This window comes from Pocillopora damicornis, chromosome 8 (genome assembly GCF_964200805.1).
Source record: "Pocillopora damicornis chromosome 8, jaPocDami1.2, whole genome shotgun sequence".
Taxonomy (NCBI): domain Eukaryota; kingdom Metazoa; phylum Cnidaria; class Anthozoa; order Scleractinia; family Pocilloporidae; genus Pocillopora; species Pocillopora damicornis.
The window spans coordinates 15,332,302-15,350,346 of record NC_142677.1 but is presented as its reverse complement, the minus strand read 5'-3'; the positions used below and the strand labels follow the sequence as shown (position 1 = coordinate 15,350,346).

Below are 18,045 nucleotides of genomic sequence, written 5' to 3'. Positions count from 1 at the left end.
TTCACCAAAAAAAAACTTCTTGAGTAATCAAAGAAAAGCTAATTTTTTTTGTTACAGGATTTGCGCATTCCTTGCTTTATGGTTTACATGTACTCACCTTTGTTCAAGTCATATTCAACGTTAACTGCAAAGATAAAATGATGTAGTTACTATACATCATGTTGAAAACTCATCCTCATTGGAAAATTCTTAACATAATGAACATAATTTTGAATAAAGAAGGTCCGTTTGGAACAGTTGGTTTGGGCAGACTTCTCGCCATGGTGCTCCAAATTAATCGACTAAAATTTTCATAGCACTGCAATAGTACTATTTTTTCTATATATATTTTGTACGATATCGAGGTTTGCTGTAATTATAACCTCGAAATAATTTCAGAACTATCGCTAAAAGTTTTTGACCTCACGTTAGGTCGAACGTCTCCGAAAAAATAAAGAACATCATCATCAACAAAATCAATAGGAAAAGTTTCATCTTGATCTTAATCAGTTGATGATTTCTCAGTGTTTGCTGAAAGCTATGACTGAGCATCAACAACTGCATGTTACTTTCAAAATGCCGGCTTAAGTGATAAAACGTATATACACCATCAGAAAGATAGCTAATGTTTTGGATTCGATGAAAGATTTTTTAGTTGCTCAGTTCAAAGGTATAACACCTTTTTATAGGTCCAGAGTGACGTCATCTCCAAGCAGAACAAATGGTGCCCACTCATTGAATCTGTACCTCTTGGAATCTCTCATCCACTTCATGGTCTGTTGAAGAGCCTCACTGGCACTCAGTTTATCGCGCTTCAGATGTCCGTAGAAACGAATCATGAACTCTTTCGTGGCTCTGTCATCCACGGCCCACAGAGTAACCAGCACTGAGCGAGCTCCCGCTGCTAAAAAGGCGCGAGAGATACCCACAACTCCCTCTGATTTCATAATCTGTCCCCTACCACTGTGACAACAGCTGAGTACAACCAGCTTCGCTCGGTTACCAACTTTTGCGACATCTTCCATGGTAAGCATGAAGTCTTCCTTACTTGGAGTTCGTCTGGATGGAAAACTTGAGGCAAGAGCAATTTCCCCTCTTTCTGGATCACCATGGGCAGCAATGTGGATCAAACAGACATCTCGAATCCGTCGGAGAACCTGTTTTTTGGTGGCTTCATCTCCTACTGTAGCCGACACACCCAACAACTCTGCAATTTCCAGTGCTTCTCTTCTTGCTCCTGGCAATGACGATAACTTTGTTTGGGGGGGAACAGAGGGATTACCAACGATTAACGCCCCAGTTGCACTGTGATAGTCTTCAGGACTGTCCTGGATCATCCTCAGTGCTGTTAGTGATGGAATCAGACGGATTCGGAAGGTCTCTGACAAGAATTTGTCGTTGCCATCACATAATGCGCAAAATGGCACCATGAAATCCTCACCTTCTGGGATGATGATGATGTCTTGACGATGAACAAGATCAGCAACAGGGGCGAAAATATCATCATACCATTGGTGCAAGATAGTATCCTCCTTTCCATCCTCTTCCTCTTCCTCTTCCATGAGACGCTGCCTGCGTTTGTCTTTTTTTTCATGCGATGATTGTTTTAATCCATAGTATGCCGACAATGAGCGATCTTCACATTCAGGCACAGATTGTCCTCTCAGCAAACTCGTGAGCAAGTCAGTGGTGTCCTTTAACACTTTAGATTCCAACAACTTAAATTGAATTTCTCCACCCTTCAAAACCCAGAAATACTTTTCAAACCGATGCGTAGCCATGAAGAGGATCGTACTTCGGTTCTTGATGGAAAGTTCCCTGACAATGTTCGGAAATAATTCGTGCGAGTTGTTCCTTTGGATGCCATATTTCTTGGACAGTAAGTCGGCAAGAGCTCGAGCACGTCCACGCTCTACAGTACACAAAGCCTCAGCAAATTGTTTTTGGCTGATTCGAAGCGAACATAATTCGTAATAGCTAATGAAGGTTACGTTGTCCAAAGAAAGTTTATGTTCGTCTTGAAGTAGTTCGCGGTTCTTTTCAGCGCAAGTGATACTCTGTGAAAAGCAATCATGTGCCTTTTTTAGTTCTCCTTCCCTCTTATTAAAAATCCCTAGCAAGGTAAGAGCCTCTTGTTCTTTTCCTTTATCTCCAATTTTTCTCGTTATCTTGAGTGCCCTTTTCAGAAATTGTCTTGTTTTCTTCAGATTTCCAAACGTCGTGTGCACGTATCCAAGATTAATCAAAGCTGTCGCTTCGCCACGTTTATCTCCAATTTCTTGCATTAGAGAAATTCCTAAATTAAAGTTTTCAACAGATTCGGTATATCGACCACAACACATATAGCAGAACCCGAGTCCTGCGTAGATTGTGGCCTCGTTGCTTTTATCTCCAGTCTCTTTTGTTAAAGCAAGACCTTTCTTTAGATACATCTCTCCTTGTTCAGTGTTTCCTAAACAAACGAACACATCGCCAAGACCTTGGTAGGCATTTGATTCGACTCTCCTATCCCCAACCGCCTGACTGCATTTAATGGCTTCCTGATAACTTTTCATAGCTTCCTTTTTGTGGCCAATTGTGTTGTAAGACCTTCCCAGCGCAGCGAAGGCTCGACCCATTTCGAATCTACGTCCAGTTTCCACTAGGATATTTACCGCTTTAACCTGGTGTTTTATGGCATCAGCGAACTGACCGAGCGAAGTATAGCACAGACCAAGACCGTGGTGGGCTTTGCCTAGTGCTACTTTGTCTCCAAATTTTTTCATAATTTCATGAGTTTTTTTGAAATACTCAAGTGCTTCGCTGTATTTACCGATTGCATGATAAGTGGTGCCGATGTTGTTATAGGAAACACCCACATCGACTTCTTCTCCATGTTTAATCATCAACTCAAGTGACTTGAAATGGTATTTGAGAGCCTCGCCAAAATCATCCTTCTCTTGGTACATCATTCCCAGAGCTTGATACGAGTATCCTTCTTGTTTGCATTTGCTCATTTCTTTGAATAAGTCCAAGGACTTTCCTGGGCATCTGGTTGCTTCTGGATAATGAGCGAGGTGTTTGTGTCTGCTTCCAAGCATATCAAGTATCTGTCCTTCCATTTGTCTGTCACCAATCTCTCTGCAGATTTTCAACCCGTCATTGTAACAGTCGATGAATTTATCCGGCTTACCTAGATTGTAATAAGAATCACCCATTTCTATATAAGCTTCTATTTCTGCTCGTTTGTCCTCAGTTTCTTTGACAATTTGAAGAAGTTTTCGTAAAAAGAAAATCGACTGCACGTGTTGACCCTTAAAACGGTGCATTTTACTGATGCCTCTGTATGCTTTTACTTCCAAGTCTCTATTCTGAACTTCTTCGTTGATTTTTAAAAGTCTTTCGTAGCAATCCAATGCTTCCTTAAACTCATTTACACAACCGTAAGAAAGTGCTAATTTATAATGCAACAAAATTTCAGGGTCGCTACCATGTTCGACTTTACTTCCTTTCAACAAGACTTGGGCCTCCTTGTACATATCAATAGCGTTGTGGTAAAGATGACTGTTGAAAAGAAAGTCTGCTACCCTGCATGTGACGAGGAATTTCTCCATTTGGATTTCTCCGAATCTGTGGAGAAGGTAACAGAAAATTAGCCCTTCACCACACCGTGATTTCCTCAGCAGCATGAGAGTGTGACCATTTACGAGATAAAGTGAGTCCTACACGCCTTTTGATCGGTTCCTACTCATGTTCTATTAGAGGACAGATGCATGGAGGACGTCATTATTAATACATTTTTTTTTTATCAAATAAACGAAGCAAGTCAAAATGTAATAAGAACGTCAGTGACACACTTGGCTGCGCCTTGTTTGCCACTTTTATTTCTTACCACACGATTACGTCATCTGTGTTCTATTTCTTAGCAGATACACGGCAACATGGAATCGATTTGTCGACTTGTTAATCTAACAATGTTCACAGTAGCCAGCAGTTTATTGTCTAAACACTTAAAATGAAACACATGGGACTCCACCTCTTGTTTGTGAATAAGAGAGGACCTGGTTAAGAATTATTGCTCGTTTCTGAACATCAATCGTTTCCCTGTTTACCGTCTTTTATCTCCGTCACGAATATAGTAGTAGTCGTTTAGTAACCCTTTATTAAACCGAAACTAAAATATAGCAAGTCACAAGTGGATTATCTGATCATCTGCTTATCACTTTCTTTCCCATGATAGATGCGTTATTGACCAAGCGTGGGGTTAAGATGGCTGGATATTGGCCGAGCTCCACGAGACGAAGTCGAGGTCCACAAAAACGCAAAAAAAGGACGAGGCCAATACCCAGTTATCTTTATCGCACAAGCTTGGTCACTAAAGGATTTATTTTAGAGCAAAAAGGTTTCGCCTTATTAAGAATCAAGAACGACTTGTTATTTCGAGAGCCGGGATTCATGGCATATTGTGTTTGTGGCACATTAGACCACGATAATCGTTTATGTTCTCTTTGTTTTGACTGTCTTCTGCCACTTTTTTGCGACTCCATCGCCAACATTGTCCAAAAAATGTGAGCTTTGAAGGGCCGTTTTACGCAATGTTGAACTTGCGCGGGATCAAAGTGCGCAATCCCAAGTGGGCGAGATGGGCCCATCTGGCCTGCTCGGGTAGCCAATCAGAACGCAAGATTCGCCTCATATTGCCCACGGGCGCTGCTGGCGATATAGTAAATATAGGCATACATACGTCACGTCACATCACATCACGTATGCAAAGAGTCTTTGGTTTCAACTCCTGTCAAGTTTTTTTGAGACGTACTTGGTCAACATTTCTTCTCATGTGCAACTTTTTAAAATGTTATTTTTCAGACGTAGCTAAAAAGTGAATTCGAGAACTTGTTTCCGGAGCTTTGGTAAGGCAAGTTAAAGTGTATCTTCAATTGCCGACTGCAGACAACCCTGTCAAGTCACTCCCTTTTCGAACTTTTTTCCAGTGATACAGACATTGCAATTTTCTCGTAATACAATCATTGACAACAGGTGTAACGGGATAAATGGTTTAACACGAGGATTGCAGATACTATCTTCGATTTTATGCGACTTTAACATTTTTTCAGCGAGGGACAAATCAGTGACTCGTTATCAATAATATTTGCGACTGACGTTCTTCCACGCGTCAACTATATTCCTTAGCGAGACGAACAGCTTCCCGAAATTTCTCAGGTCTTTATGGATAATAATTCTCTGATGCAATACGAAATCCTATCCTATCACAAAGGTCATTTTTCCATGTCTCATTGTTTATTCCCTTTACTCATTGCAAAGATCATTAAAAAGTGGTACATTCACAGTACATTCACAAGGCACCGTAAATGACCAAAATGCCTCTCGCATGATCATGTCCCTCGACTGATTTTGGAAAGGTTAACAAAGGGGAGAGAGAGGCCAGGGAAAATAAATTGTTTATGAATGGAAAGGTTTTGAGCCTGAGGGCTGTCCATTTTACATAACATAGATTAAAAAGACTAACTCGATGAAATTGCAAATAGTTTTTGTAGGGCACTTCCTCTTTCCAGATCACCCTGCCCGAAGATGAAATACAGTTTCTCGCCAGCGATTGTTTGACCACTGATCAATTTAAAGCGATGCCTTGTCAGTTTTCGTATAAATCGGCTATTCTATGCTCTGTCAAGTAACGCCAGTTCTCAAAATGTCTATTGATTGAGGATAAGATGAACACTTACGAATCTCAACTAACAGAAATACGAACGGGCCAATTGCTCATAATGAAACATATTTGAATTTCATAAATAGATTGTTTCAATATTTCCTGATTCACGTTAAGGCTAAAGAAAAAGAGAGTATACATTTCAAAACAAGGACAAAGATTCCTCCTGATCACGAGCTACAATCCATCCTTGATGTTTTTGCCGACTTCTGGTTATTGGTCTGCTGCAATCGATTTTGAAACGTTAAAATACTGCAATGAGCAAATTTCGTCGCCTACATACCCTTCAGGACCTCTCAGATGTCAGAATTATGGAGTACTTGTGTTCTTATGATGTTAAACTCGGTAATCGTTGCGAGATTTGGTTAAATGTTTCCTTCAAGATAAAACATGAACCAGAAAGCTACGCGAAGATTCTTGATCATGACTTCTCAAACTCAGTAACAATGCATGAGGTATTTAACCAATTGTGTGGCCTCATTTGGGTCACATGGATGCCCCTTGATACCCGATAAAGAACAGATCCAAACACACGTGATTAGATATCTAAACACACGAGTTAGGTCAAGGTAGTTTAAACACTTTAACACTCTGCTCTAGACTAGGTTTCTCATATGTTAACAAGGCATCTGACCTATGTTCGGTCCTTTCTCGGAGGAGTTTTTCTTCAACGCCTGAATCGAACAACTTTGTTGCACAGTCAATTCTCAAAGAATGAGCTGTTTTCGGTGAAATTCCAACCTTGCACATGTTTGGCAAGATTCCATTCAGCGTGTTAATTCCGAAGTTGTGAACACATCAGTTTTCTGGTGTTTGGAAACCCTAATGAAACACTCGCCCTCGTTTATGAAATATTACATCACCGCTCACGTGATGCTTTGAGTTACACGTGTAACACAATACGTGTCGTTTACGTCACGTTTGTTCAGATCAACCGGTTTCGTCAGTAGAATTGCAGAACAAAAAAGCACGAGTATGACGTATTTGACAGTATGAATAAAGGGGTAAGTTTCTAAAGAAACTGTGGTGCTGCGTCGGTGGGAGAGTAAAGCAGGTAATTTAGTGTTAACAACTGGGTTGAAAACGTAAATTAGCCACCGTAAAGAGTAAAAAAGCTGACGTTTCGAGCGTTAGCCCTTCGTCAGAGCGATTCAACGAAGGGCTAACGCTCGAAACGTCAGCTTTTTTACTCTTTACGGTGGCTAATTTACGTTTTCAACCCAGTTGTTAACACTAAAGTATTTGACAGTACTCTGGATTAATCTGCTTTCCTTAAACTTCCAAATTCATGGCCACTTTCGTTTCTCTTTCCGGTCAGGCCTTTGCCAGATCGTGCAAAATTGCACGATGACGTAAACCTCTTCGGAAATGCTCGTATTACGTCCGATCGCTCTAAAATTCCGACTGTGGCGAGTAAACATTCTAAGCCAATCACATAGCAAATTTTAGCTCCAAACTATCAAAATTGACCTTCGGAGCCCTTTCCGGAAATCATTTTCGTACGACTTCAATCTGCGATAATGGCGTCTGGTGCGAAGCGCCAGAGATACAGCGTAGCTGAGGCTTTAGACATCATTTTTGACGATGGAAGTGAGCATGGTGGTATGTCTAGTGGTGAGGAATCTGAAGTAGACAGAAAACTGGAAAATCCTAGCGAAGAATCGAGGTAAGTAATCTATAAACATTCTTGCGATATTTAAATGGGTGACGCACGTGATGTTGAAACAGCGCAAAATTAAATTTACTTTTACTTTTCTCGCTCGAATCCTTGTTTTTTGCCTTGAGATAGACCTGTAGATGTATATTTGTGAATGTAAAGCAATATATATTGTGATCCAACATGACTTTGGAGCGACAGAGTAAATAATCTTCAATGGAATTTGACAACGCAACGACCTAAATTATCAGCCGATGACAGATCGATCGCATGACGCAGTGCGCGTCCGAACTAAATCAAAACAAATCCTTTATTTCAAAACGATAGTTGTATATAGATCGACCTGTATATTATCTTGTATGTTTTGTATGTTTTTTAGATGTGGTTCTACTTGTTACACGCTAAAAATTCTCAAAAAAAACAAATTATGCTCGAGAATGAGTGGAATGATATAAAATGACAGTTTCCGGTTTCACTTCTGAATTGTTTACTCTTGAAAATACTGGTGGTGCATTGCAAGTGAAAGGCTTTTGATATATGTTGCGCTTTATGTATTTTGAGGTTGATTATCTCATTTGTCCCTGTTTCAAGGCAAAATTTCAGAAGTCAAACAAAGAAATATAGTTCCAATGGTTGCACTGTAGACTTCAAGAGGGATTAGTAAATTTGGGCTCGGGGTGATGATAAGATAAGGTCAGACTAATTGGTCCGTATGTCAATCTTCAAACAAAGAACAATAGTTCCAATAGTTGCACTGTAGACTTCAAGAGGGATTAGTAAATTTGGGCATTTCACTTCTGAATTGTTTACTCTTGAAAATACTGGTGTTGCATTGCACGTGAAAGGCTTTTGATATATGTTGCACTTTATGTATTTTGAGGTTGATTATCTCATTTTTCCCTGTTTCAAGGCAAAATTTCAGAAGTCAAACAAAGAAATATAGTTCCAATGATTGCACTGTAGACTTCAAGAGGGATTAGTAAATTTGGGCTTGGGGTCATGATGAGGTCAGACTAATTAGTCAGTGTGTCAATCAGTGTTGACAAGATATGTGTAACACGTCTCAGATTTGTTATCTTTCAACCAATTTTTTATGGAGATGTTGCCCATATAACAAGGAACCTCTTAAGTTAATTTTTGCCTTATTACTTTGTATTATTTGGGTATCACTTAATTCACAGTTCAAATTTAGATGATATTTTATGCTAATTAATGTTAGTTTGAAAGCATTCAATGAGTTGTTTCCTTTTTCTTGGAGAGGAAACATGCATTTCAGGAAAGCTTATTTACTGCTGTTTCAAGTGAGGTGTAGCTTACTTCCCTTGTGTAAATACTTGGTGAGGAATAAATTTTTCAATAATCTGGGTCAGTTTTTATGGTTTTGGGGTACAGTTTGGAAAAAAATTCTAATTAATTCCATATTTGTTCTTTTTCAGCCAGAGTCTCTGGATGTCTTGCCCATAAGATAAGGAATATTTTATCTTCGAAATGTTTCCTTTTTTACTCCAATCCATTCAGGCTCAGGCTGTTTCAAAGTCAAAAGTTGTACAATAATTTATGCAAATTGTATGCCATTTTCTTAGCATGATTTAAAATCCATGGATTTTTGGAGGCTAAATATATTTTTTCTGAAAAGCTAATTTTGTCCTCTTTCAAATGAGATATAGCACTAATCACTAGTGTAAATACTGTTGACAAAAAAAAATAAAAGAAAAAAGGTTGCCATCATTTGTCGTTTTTTGAAGTTTACACTAAAGAGTTAAGAATTTCATATTCTTGACCTCTTTGAGAATGATTCATTTCCTTGTTTCTGGTTATAAGACAAACATACTTTGAAAGGTTCGACGACGAAGTTATGATATGTTATGACATGTAGCACAATCTTTTTACTTGACACGATGTCCTAATGTTCTTAAAAGATATTTCGAATTGCCTTGTATTGTTTGAAACATCCCTATAGCTTACATTCGTTGAACCTCTCTTTCCTTTGAAATTCCCAGAGGGCAACACCCTTCAGGATAGCTATACACTAACAGTACAAATGAAAAAAGTAAAACGTTGAATGGCAAATGAAAATGTCGTTTTAGTGGGCCCTTGATTACTGATGCGAAATTGGTCCAAATTCAGTTTATAAGATTTTTCGTAGTAACTTTGTTTGTTTAACTTTACCTTTACTTTACTTTGAATGATTCATGTAGAAACGTACTATGTATGCTTTCGTCCATTGGCTTATACTCAGATGAACTGACTCATTGTACCGCTATTTTTTTCATCTCAATTATAGCGGAGCTCGCAGAGCGTAGTCCCATAATTATACGAAATAGTAGTAACCCACCAAGCCGAAAAAAATTTGGATGTACGACCGTACAAGGTGCTTCTTTTAACATGCGTGGTCAACTGTACCGCGGGCACGCCAGCGCCACGGCTTTGTCCAGTAGTCCAGTGGTCAGTGCACTAGGCTCCGAGTCGGACGACCCGGGTTCTAGTCCTGGCCGAGGCAAGGTGTTGTGCCCTTGAGACGTGCGGGAAAAAAATGCGAGCTCCGCTTTTAGGCTTGGCTAAATCTATATATTATTTTTACTCTAGCATCAATTTTATTGCAGACTCAGTTCATTCTCTTCCATCTTGATTGTAAAAACTGTCGGGCATTTTACAAGCTTTTTACACGACCTATTACACTTTTTTCTCTGATGCAAATTGTAACAACCCCAGGGAGTAGACAAACACAGTGGATATACTGGTAGTCAGGATACATTGTGTGCAAATCTTTCTCGCAATCTTCAGCTAGTTACAAAGGGCAAATACGATATGAGACGACTGTGAAACAGGCTGAACAGTATTATAAACAGTTTGATTTATTTCGTTCTTATTTATTCAAAAAGTTTTTTCGGTCAGCGGTCTTTATTACGTCACTAACACGCGTGGAAAATCACTAGGAAAATTATGTGCTTTCAATAAACGCCTATGTACTTTAAACAGTTTTGAAATGTAATTGAGTTTCTCGTATGATTGTATTGCTTCATCACAAGGACTGCTAGGTAGTAAATGCAGCGTGATGTCGGCCAAATTACTTAAATTGCTAGAAATGTTTTTAACCTATTTCTATAAAAAAAACTAAGTCCTTTAAAAAATTAAAATGGAAAATGTCACTTCTAGCATTCTTTGCCACAAAACGGTAATAGTCCTGAGCGAGCTATTTAAACAATTTTCTTACAACTTTGCGGATTACTGCATGCTACAAGACTATCCATATTTCTCAGCTACTTGGTTACAATTTACTAAATAGTAGAGTTCAATCAAAGTCATGACCAGTTGAAGGTTTCTCAGTGCTATCTGAACATTGTAATCTAAATATTCCTTAACTGAAACATCATCGAAGTCTTGAACAGTAGAAGGTTTCTCAGTGTTAGTTGAGTTTATAAATCTAAACATTTGCCGACTAAAACATCAGTATAAAAAAATTATTTAAGGCCATCGCCAAGGTACCCCATACATAAACATAAAAAACTATGAACCTCATAATCACTATTTTGTTGCTTACTACAACATTGTAACAGCTCTCATAAATCCAGATTGATGTCATCGTCAATCAGTCAAGTTTCAAACATAGAGCTGATAAGATCCATGTACGCGATCATTAGGATAGAAAAACTTGTGTACCCGATCAACGACTGCTTTGTGGCGCAGCTCAAAGGTATTACATCTTTCATAAGTCCAGAGTGACATCATCTCCGATCAAAACAAATGGTGCCCACTCATCGACTCTGTACCTCTTGGAGTCTCTCATCCACTTCATGGTCTGGTGAAGAGCACCACAGGCACTCAGTTTATCACACTTCAGATTTCCGTAGAAACGAATCATGAACTCTTTTGTGGCTCGGTCATCCACAGCCCAGAGGGTAACTAGCACTGAGCGAGCTCCCGCTGCCAAAAAGGCGCGAGAGATACCCACAACTCCCTCTGATGTCATGATATGTCCCTTACCACTGTGACAACAGTTTAGTACAACCAGCTTGGCTCGGATACCAACCTTTGCAACATCTTCCATGGTAAGCATGAAATCTTCCTTCTTTAGAAGAAGTCTAGATCTGACAGGAAAATTTGAGGCAAGAGCAATTTCTCCTCTTTCTGCATCACCGTGGGCAGCAATGTGAATCAAACTGACTTCCGGAATCCGTTGGAGGACCTGTTTCTTGGTGGCTTCTTCTCCTATTGTAGCTGACACGCCTAACAACTCTGCAATTTCTAATGCTTCTCTCCTGGCTCATAGCAATGATGGCAACTTTGTTCGTGGAGGAACGGAGGGATTACCCACGATCAACGCCCCAGTTGCACTGTGATAGTCTTCAGGACTGTCCTGGATCATCCTTAGTGCTGTTAGGGATGGAGTCAGGCGGAATCGGAAGGTCTCTGACAGGAATTTGTCGTTGTTATCACGTAATGCGCAAAATGGCACCATAAATAAATCGCCTTGCGGGACGATAACGACGTCTCTGCATTGAACAAGATCAGCAACAGGGGCGAAAAAATTATGATGCAGTACATAGAGACTTGAATCTTCCTTTTCTTCCTCATCTTCTTCTTCCAAGAGACGCTGCCCACTTTTTCCTTTAGTTTCTCTAGGAGGTGGTTGCATTCTATAATACGCTGATAATGAGCGATCTTCGCATACGACCCTCCGTTTATTTCGGGATAAATTCAAAGGAACTTCGATGCTGGTTTCTCGTACTTTAATGTTGGAAGACTGAAAGTGAATTTCTCCCCCCTGTAAAACCCAGAAATGCATTTTCTTATGATCTTTAAGAGGCTTGGCTATGAAGATGATCGTACTTTGGTTCTTTATGGAAGGATTGCTGATACTATCCAGATATAATTCGTGTGTATTGTTCCTTTGGATACCATATTTCTTTGACAGTAAGTCGCCAAGAGCTCGTGCACGTCCTCGCTCTGCTGCACACAACGCCTCAGAAAAATTCCTTTGACTTATCTGAAGCGAACATAGACCGTCATAGCTAGCAAAAGTAATGTTATCCAGGGAAAGTTTATGTTCGTCCTGAAATAGTTTGCGATTCTTTTCAGCACAGGTAATGCTTTCAGAAAAGCAATCATACGCCTTCTTTAACTCTCCATCCTCCAGGTAACAGGTCCCTAAGCAGTGGAGAGCCTCCTGTTCTTTTCCCTTGTCTCCAATTTTTCTTGTTTTCTTGAGGGCTTTCTCTTGAAGTTCCTTTGCTTCCTTCAGCTTTCCAAGAGCTTGGTATGTAGATCCAGCATTAATCAAGGCTCCTGCTAATTCACTTTCAGCTCCGATTTCTTGCATGATAGAAATTCCTATGTTAAAGTTGTCTAAAGATTCTTTGAATCGACCGCAAGACATGTAGTAGAAACCAAGGCCTGAGTAGGTCATGGCCTCTTGGATTTTATCCTCAGTCTCCTTTGTGATTTCAAGGGCTTTTTGTAAATATCCTTCCCCTTCATCACAGTTTGCTAGACAAACACCAATACCACGGAGGGCATTTGCTTCTATTTTCCTGTCCCCAGTGGTCTGACTACATTCAATGGCTTTCTGAAAACTATTCATCGCTTCCTTTTTGTTGCCGATTGCGATGTATAGGTTCCCGAGTAAAATGATGGAACGACCTATTTTGAACTTGGATTCAGTTTTTTCGAGGATTTTTACTGCTTGAAACTGGTGGTCGATGGCTTCTGCATACAGACCGAGCGAGGAATAACAAACACCAAGGCTGTGATGAATTATTCCTAATAATGTACTGTTTCTACATTTTCCCAAAATTTCAAGTGACCTTTTGAAATAGTCCAGTGCTTCATGGTTCTTGGAGATTGCATTATAAGTAGAGCCGATGTTACTGTAGGAAACACCTATATCCTCATCGTCACCGTATTCTTCTATCAGTTTTAGTGACTTGAAATGACATTCTAGTGCCTTGTCATACTCCCCCTTAGAGTGATAGGTCATTCCGAGACTTTGGTATAATTTGCCTTCTTCTTTGAATATGCCAGATTTATTATATATTTCTAGGGACTCTTCTAGACATCTGATTGCCTCTGGATAATGAGCAAGGTCTCTGTGTGCGTCGCCAAGCTCATGAAGTATTTGTCCTTCAAGTTTTTTGTCACCGATCTCTCTGCAAATTTCCAGTGCGTTATTTCGCCACACGATGGAAATATCCGGCTTCCACAGTTGGTCATAACAACGACCCATTACTTCATAGGCTTGTAGCTCCGACTTTTTATCCCCATTTTCTTTTGCAATTTCAAGTAGTCTTCTCGAAGCGAAAATCGCCAAAGCGGGTCGACGCATGAGAACGTGGGTAAAAATGATTCCTTTGCATGCTGTTACTTCCGAGTCGCTATTCCGGCCATATTCTTCGTTGATTTGCAGAGGTCGCTGGTTGCTTTCCAATGCTTGACTATAACGGCCATATTCTTCGTTGACTTCCAGAAATAGTAGCTCGCTATGCATTCCTCCTTGGAAAAAATATTCGGATATACATATTTCGGAAATATCATTTTCAGGGTCGCTACAATTTTCAACTTTACTTTCTCTCAACAGGACTTGGGCCTCTTCATGCATATCCATATCATTTCTGATTAGATTATTGTTGAACAAACAGTCTGCTAACGTGCAAGTTACGCGGAATTTCTCCATTTAGGATTGCTTCGTATCTCTGGAAAAGGTCAATGAATTAGCAAATTAGCTACTCACCACATAATGGATGGAACATAAAGAAGAGAGTATAACTATGTGTGCAATGTTCACAACGCTGAGAAGCTTATTGTTAATCAATGTTAGCAAGAAATTGTAAACTATATTCCCTTGATGTTAGTGGTATTTGTGAGCGAATGTTTGTACATTAAGCGGTCAATTATGGCATAAAATTGCGTTTTTAGTTTTTTCTTTATTACCCCTCTTCTTTGGAACCTGTGTTGCGTCAGCCTTCGAGTGAAAATTGCCATAAGGTTAGATTTTAAACAAATACCAACCTTGAAATTGAGAATCAGGTGCATGGAGTATGTATGGCACACTGAAACCACGTTCCCAGGGACTCCACTTCCTCTTGCGAATAGGGGAGAACCTGGTGAAGAGTTATTGTTTGTTATTGAATATCGGTCGTTTTCCGGTACAACTCCTTCTGTCTCCGGCGCGAGTGTAGGATCAAAGTCAACCATAGTTTCAAAGAGTTCGCAACCCTTCGTGAAATGAAACAGCTCGTGATTGTTTCCCCATAGAAATACACAATATGCTAATAACCAGCTGCAGGTGAATACATTCAAACAAACCTGCAACACTCCTCTCAGTACATAATCTTGTAGATAATGATGGAAAGAAAAGTCCACTTAAAGAAAAATGATCTAAAAGCTTGTCCGTAAATGCACAGTACTTTTTTCTGGCAGCATACTGTCAACTGGCCTTAGCATACGTAATTAAAAACGCACTTCCGCCCACCTCCGCCTTTCGCTTCAACAGCGAATGACATAACTTTCTATCGAGCTCGTAATTTTATTTCACAGATAGTGACAAGAGCCCATTATTTATTATATCAGGTAATGGGCTCCTGATAGTTAATAGTTATGTATACCAACCTCTGTCAACTCTCATTTAGTTGCACTCTTACAGCTTCATTTTAGTAAACGCGATGCTTTGCTATTTGAATCGAGTGATGTTAATATATTCTTGCCACCTGCCCTTTTGGCGATTCAGCCCGCTTACCTCTTGCATCGCAGTTACAGAAAATCGTACCGAAAAGATGGGAGAAGAATTGGTGCCGAAGGAATGTGCAAATGCGTAATAAAAAACATAAAGAGAAAAAGAAGGAAATGTTAACTATGGACGAGAAAAGACAATCGAGGAAGTGAAAATAATACTTTAATTTGGTACAGAAGTACTGTAAAATTTAAATCTATGTATCAAGCAATGTCAATTTCTTGAAACAGGATTGTTTATTTGATGGGCTTCATTTTACGTAGTTACAATTAGTATCCGAACGTTGCAGAGTAAAATCAACAAGGATACTGCACAGGCCGAAATCGTGTTCTCCTATCAAACTAATATTTAATTTGACAGGAGAACAATATATAACTATGAAGGGCAGAGAATAAAAGTGCGAACTACAAATGAATCAGCCTGGGTTTGCACCCAGTGTTAGAAGACAAAATCACAGATAAAATTAAATGCGAACAAACTCAAAACCCACTTTTCCACGGCGTGACATGCACATTTATTTCAGAACAAGTGTTTACATCTATATATACAAACAGAAGTTATTAGTAACTTAAGTGTACATGTAAAATGCAATAGCAAGTAAACTGGTCATTATTCACACAAGACAATTCAAATATCTATTTTGTCTGTCTCATTAAAAATAAAAACTAGATATGGAACCCTTAAAGACAAAACCTCAGAGAGCATTGTTTTGCACTCTAACAAAAGATGAAAAAAAGGCGTCCTTCTTATGCTGAACCGTAAAATGAGAAAAAGATATGGAAACTGCCACCAACTTCAAGTGACAGTGGTCTCTCCATGAACTTTACCAAATTCAGTCACAGTGACCAAGACTTTGGTGGAACAAGTTTTAGTTTTATTTACTCCTACACACTACCCTTGCGAACTGAATTCCCAGTTTTCTGGGAATTCCTTGGAATTCTCAAAAAATTCCCAACTATGCAAATAAGCTCTGATTTGAAAAGCTTGGAATTACTGGGAATTGCTGGGAAAGGAAGACTCCAGTTTTGTGAGGACTTGAAATTCCTAGGAATTCTCAGCTGTACAAACTACCTCTAATTTAAGAAGGGTGGAATTCTTGGGAATTACTGGGAACCGAATTTGAGGCATTTTAAATACCTTGAAGTCCAATTAAATTCCAAGAAATTCTCAATACCTTGAATGTGAAGGTTTTAAGACAAGGAGTAATTTTAGAGGCCTAAAACTTTGGCTCAATAAAAGGTATGCTACGCAAAATTTACCAAAATACATACATGTATATGTTTATAACTTAAAGATCATAAAATTTATTATTCAAACTAACTTTTAGTAAATCTTTACATTAATATGGATTTTCTCATGAAGCAGCAGTCAATTATGTTAGATGCAAATTGCCAATTAATCTAATGTACTCATATCACAGATTTGCTTTCAAACCTCAAAGGCCTCTTGGATTCCATGATCATAAAAGTTTTTATTGTGATGCAAAATGTCTTATGTTCACAGATGTGCCAAAATCATCAAACATCCATCAGCTTTTCCTTAGTACACAACTTCCACAATAATTACATTGTTATCTACACTTAAAGAACTTTGTTAGATGTAAATATAAGTTACTTCCCTAACCTACATTACTGGTTGCCTTTGTTAGGAGACCTTGGAACAGTCAAGCTCAGTTGCCTCAAACACAGTGTCAGAGACTTTTGTTCAGATCACTTTTAGTAAAAATTTCATACCTTAGACAAACAAATTCAACACCAAATTAATTCTTTCTTTTTTGAATGTTGTTACTTTTTTCTTTTTCCGTTTTTTGCTCTATTTTCGCGACTGATTGTTACTAATTTTTGTTGCTGTTTTTATTCTTACATAACATTTCTGTAAGTTTTCCAATACATATGGATCATCTGCACATTCCACAAACATTTGGCATGTGGACAAGACAGAGGTGGTCACTGTTCCCTTCAAGAAAAAACACCTCTTTAATGACTCCTTCAATTTGCTTTATTTGAAACTTTGATCTGAAAATATTTTTAAAACAAGACTTGTACATAGTTAGAAGTACAAACCGAGTTTTCTTTCCTAACTTAATTTCTAAAATGTCCTCCTGAAAAATATTACTTCTTTTTATTTTTGGTGCAAAATACAAATCCTTCTTTATAAACAAATAAGAAGTCACACCTCAATAACAACAGCTCTAAAGTTTACTTGTTGTTCTTCCCTAAGTCTGCTATCAACAAAATTGTTTCATACTTTGGGTCTGTTATAAAATTTTACTTTTAGTATAAAATGACAACCTTGTACCTTAGTTCTCTACACACCTTTCCAAGCTCGGGAACGCTTCGGACAGTGCATAACCATTTGTGGACCAGAATTCCAACGCACCTCTGTAATCGCATAAAGTTGCTTCTGTCCCTTGAACAAATGTTTCTCCTTAATGAGACGCACTTGACTCTGTTGGCACCATTGCTCTAAGTTCAGTGGAAACGACAGACTAAGGAATCGAGATGGCTGTGTTGGAACGTGTTACTGAACGCTTGTTATGGTCAAGCTTTGTTGATTTCGGTACTGGTATACTGGGATAATCTAAGCATCTCTTATACTTCCCATTGTGGTATTCTTCTCACATAAAAATGAGGGTAAAACACGATTTGTAATCACATTAAAAATTGTGATTGGCGTGTGTTATTTCTCACCTTTGCGATGAACACATCTCAAGGGGGTTTCGAGTCTTTGTTTCCTCGACAACTTTCGGCCACAAATCGTGCATTTCTAGTACGATCGATTCTTGACCATTATTTCGACATAGACTGAGCTCACATCATTATTTATATCATCGTCAGAACATGGATGTAAGGTATCTATCGTTCAAGAGGAGAGAACCGGTGAGGGAAGTTAAGAAAGGATTGTGCGCTTCTCTTGAGACTGCAATCAGGCAAGCCAGCGGATTCTCTTTGCTAGCCAATGACAATTCTCAAAAGATCC

General features: G+C 39.0%; 3 protein-coding genes and 1 long non-coding RNA gene across 6 annotated transcripts; 1 reads left to right on the top strand and 3 right to left on the bottom strand.

Moving 5' to 3' along the window:
* Positions 1–458: 458 nt before the first annotated feature.
* Positions 459–6,103, bottom strand: LOC149041605 (uncharacterized). The gene is made up of 2 exons (XM_089214875.1): positions 5,967–6,103; positions 459–3,588 (listed from the first exon to the last, which is right to left on the bottom strand). The coding sequence occupies exon 2, from the start codon at positions 3,570–3,572 to the stop codon at positions 663–665; it is 2,910 nt and encodes a 969-aa protein (XP_089071001.1). The 5' UTR covers positions 3,573–3,588; positions 5,967–6,103; the 3' UTR covers positions 459–662.
* Positions 6,104–7,126: 1,023 nt separating this feature from the next.
* On the top strand, positions 7,127–9,068 carry LOC149041604 (uncharacterized). Its single transcript, XR_016188908.1, has 2 exons — positions 7,127–7,349; positions 8,777–9,068. It is a non-coding gene; the product is annotated as an uncharacterized LOC149041604 (long non-coding RNA).
* A 1,141-nt stretch (positions 9,069–10,209) lies between these two features.
* Positions 10,210–14,024, bottom strand: LOC113676254 (uncharacterized). The gene has a single exon (XM_089213774.1). It carries the CDS (start codon positions 14,008–14,010, stop codon positions 11,605–11,607), a length of 2,406 nt encoding a protein of 801 aa, XP_089069900.1. The 5' UTR covers positions 14,011–14,024; the 3' UTR covers positions 10,210–11,604.
* Positions 14,025–15,556: 1,532 nt separating this feature from the next.
* On the bottom strand, positions 15,557–17,968 carry LOC149041603 (uncharacterized). 3 transcript variants are annotated; one of them, XM_089214874.1, is made up of 3 exons: positions 17,757–17,961; positions 17,382–17,554; positions 15,557–17,022 (listed from the first exon to the last, which is right to left on the bottom strand). In XM_089214874.1, exons 1-3 carry the CDS (start codon positions 17,828–17,830, stop codon positions 16,964–16,966), a joined length of 306 nt encoding a protein of 101 aa, XP_089071000.1. In that variant the 5' UTR covers positions 17,831–17,961; the 3' UTR covers positions 15,557–16,963. The 3 variants fall into 3 exon arrangements, 1 of the variants encoding a protein (XP_089071000.1); XR_016189284.1 differs by having other exon boundaries at positions 15,557–17,679; positions 17,757–17,968; XR_016189285.1 differs by having other exon boundaries at positions 15,557–17,682.
* Between the last annotated feature and the right edge of the window lie 77 nt (positions 17,969–18,045).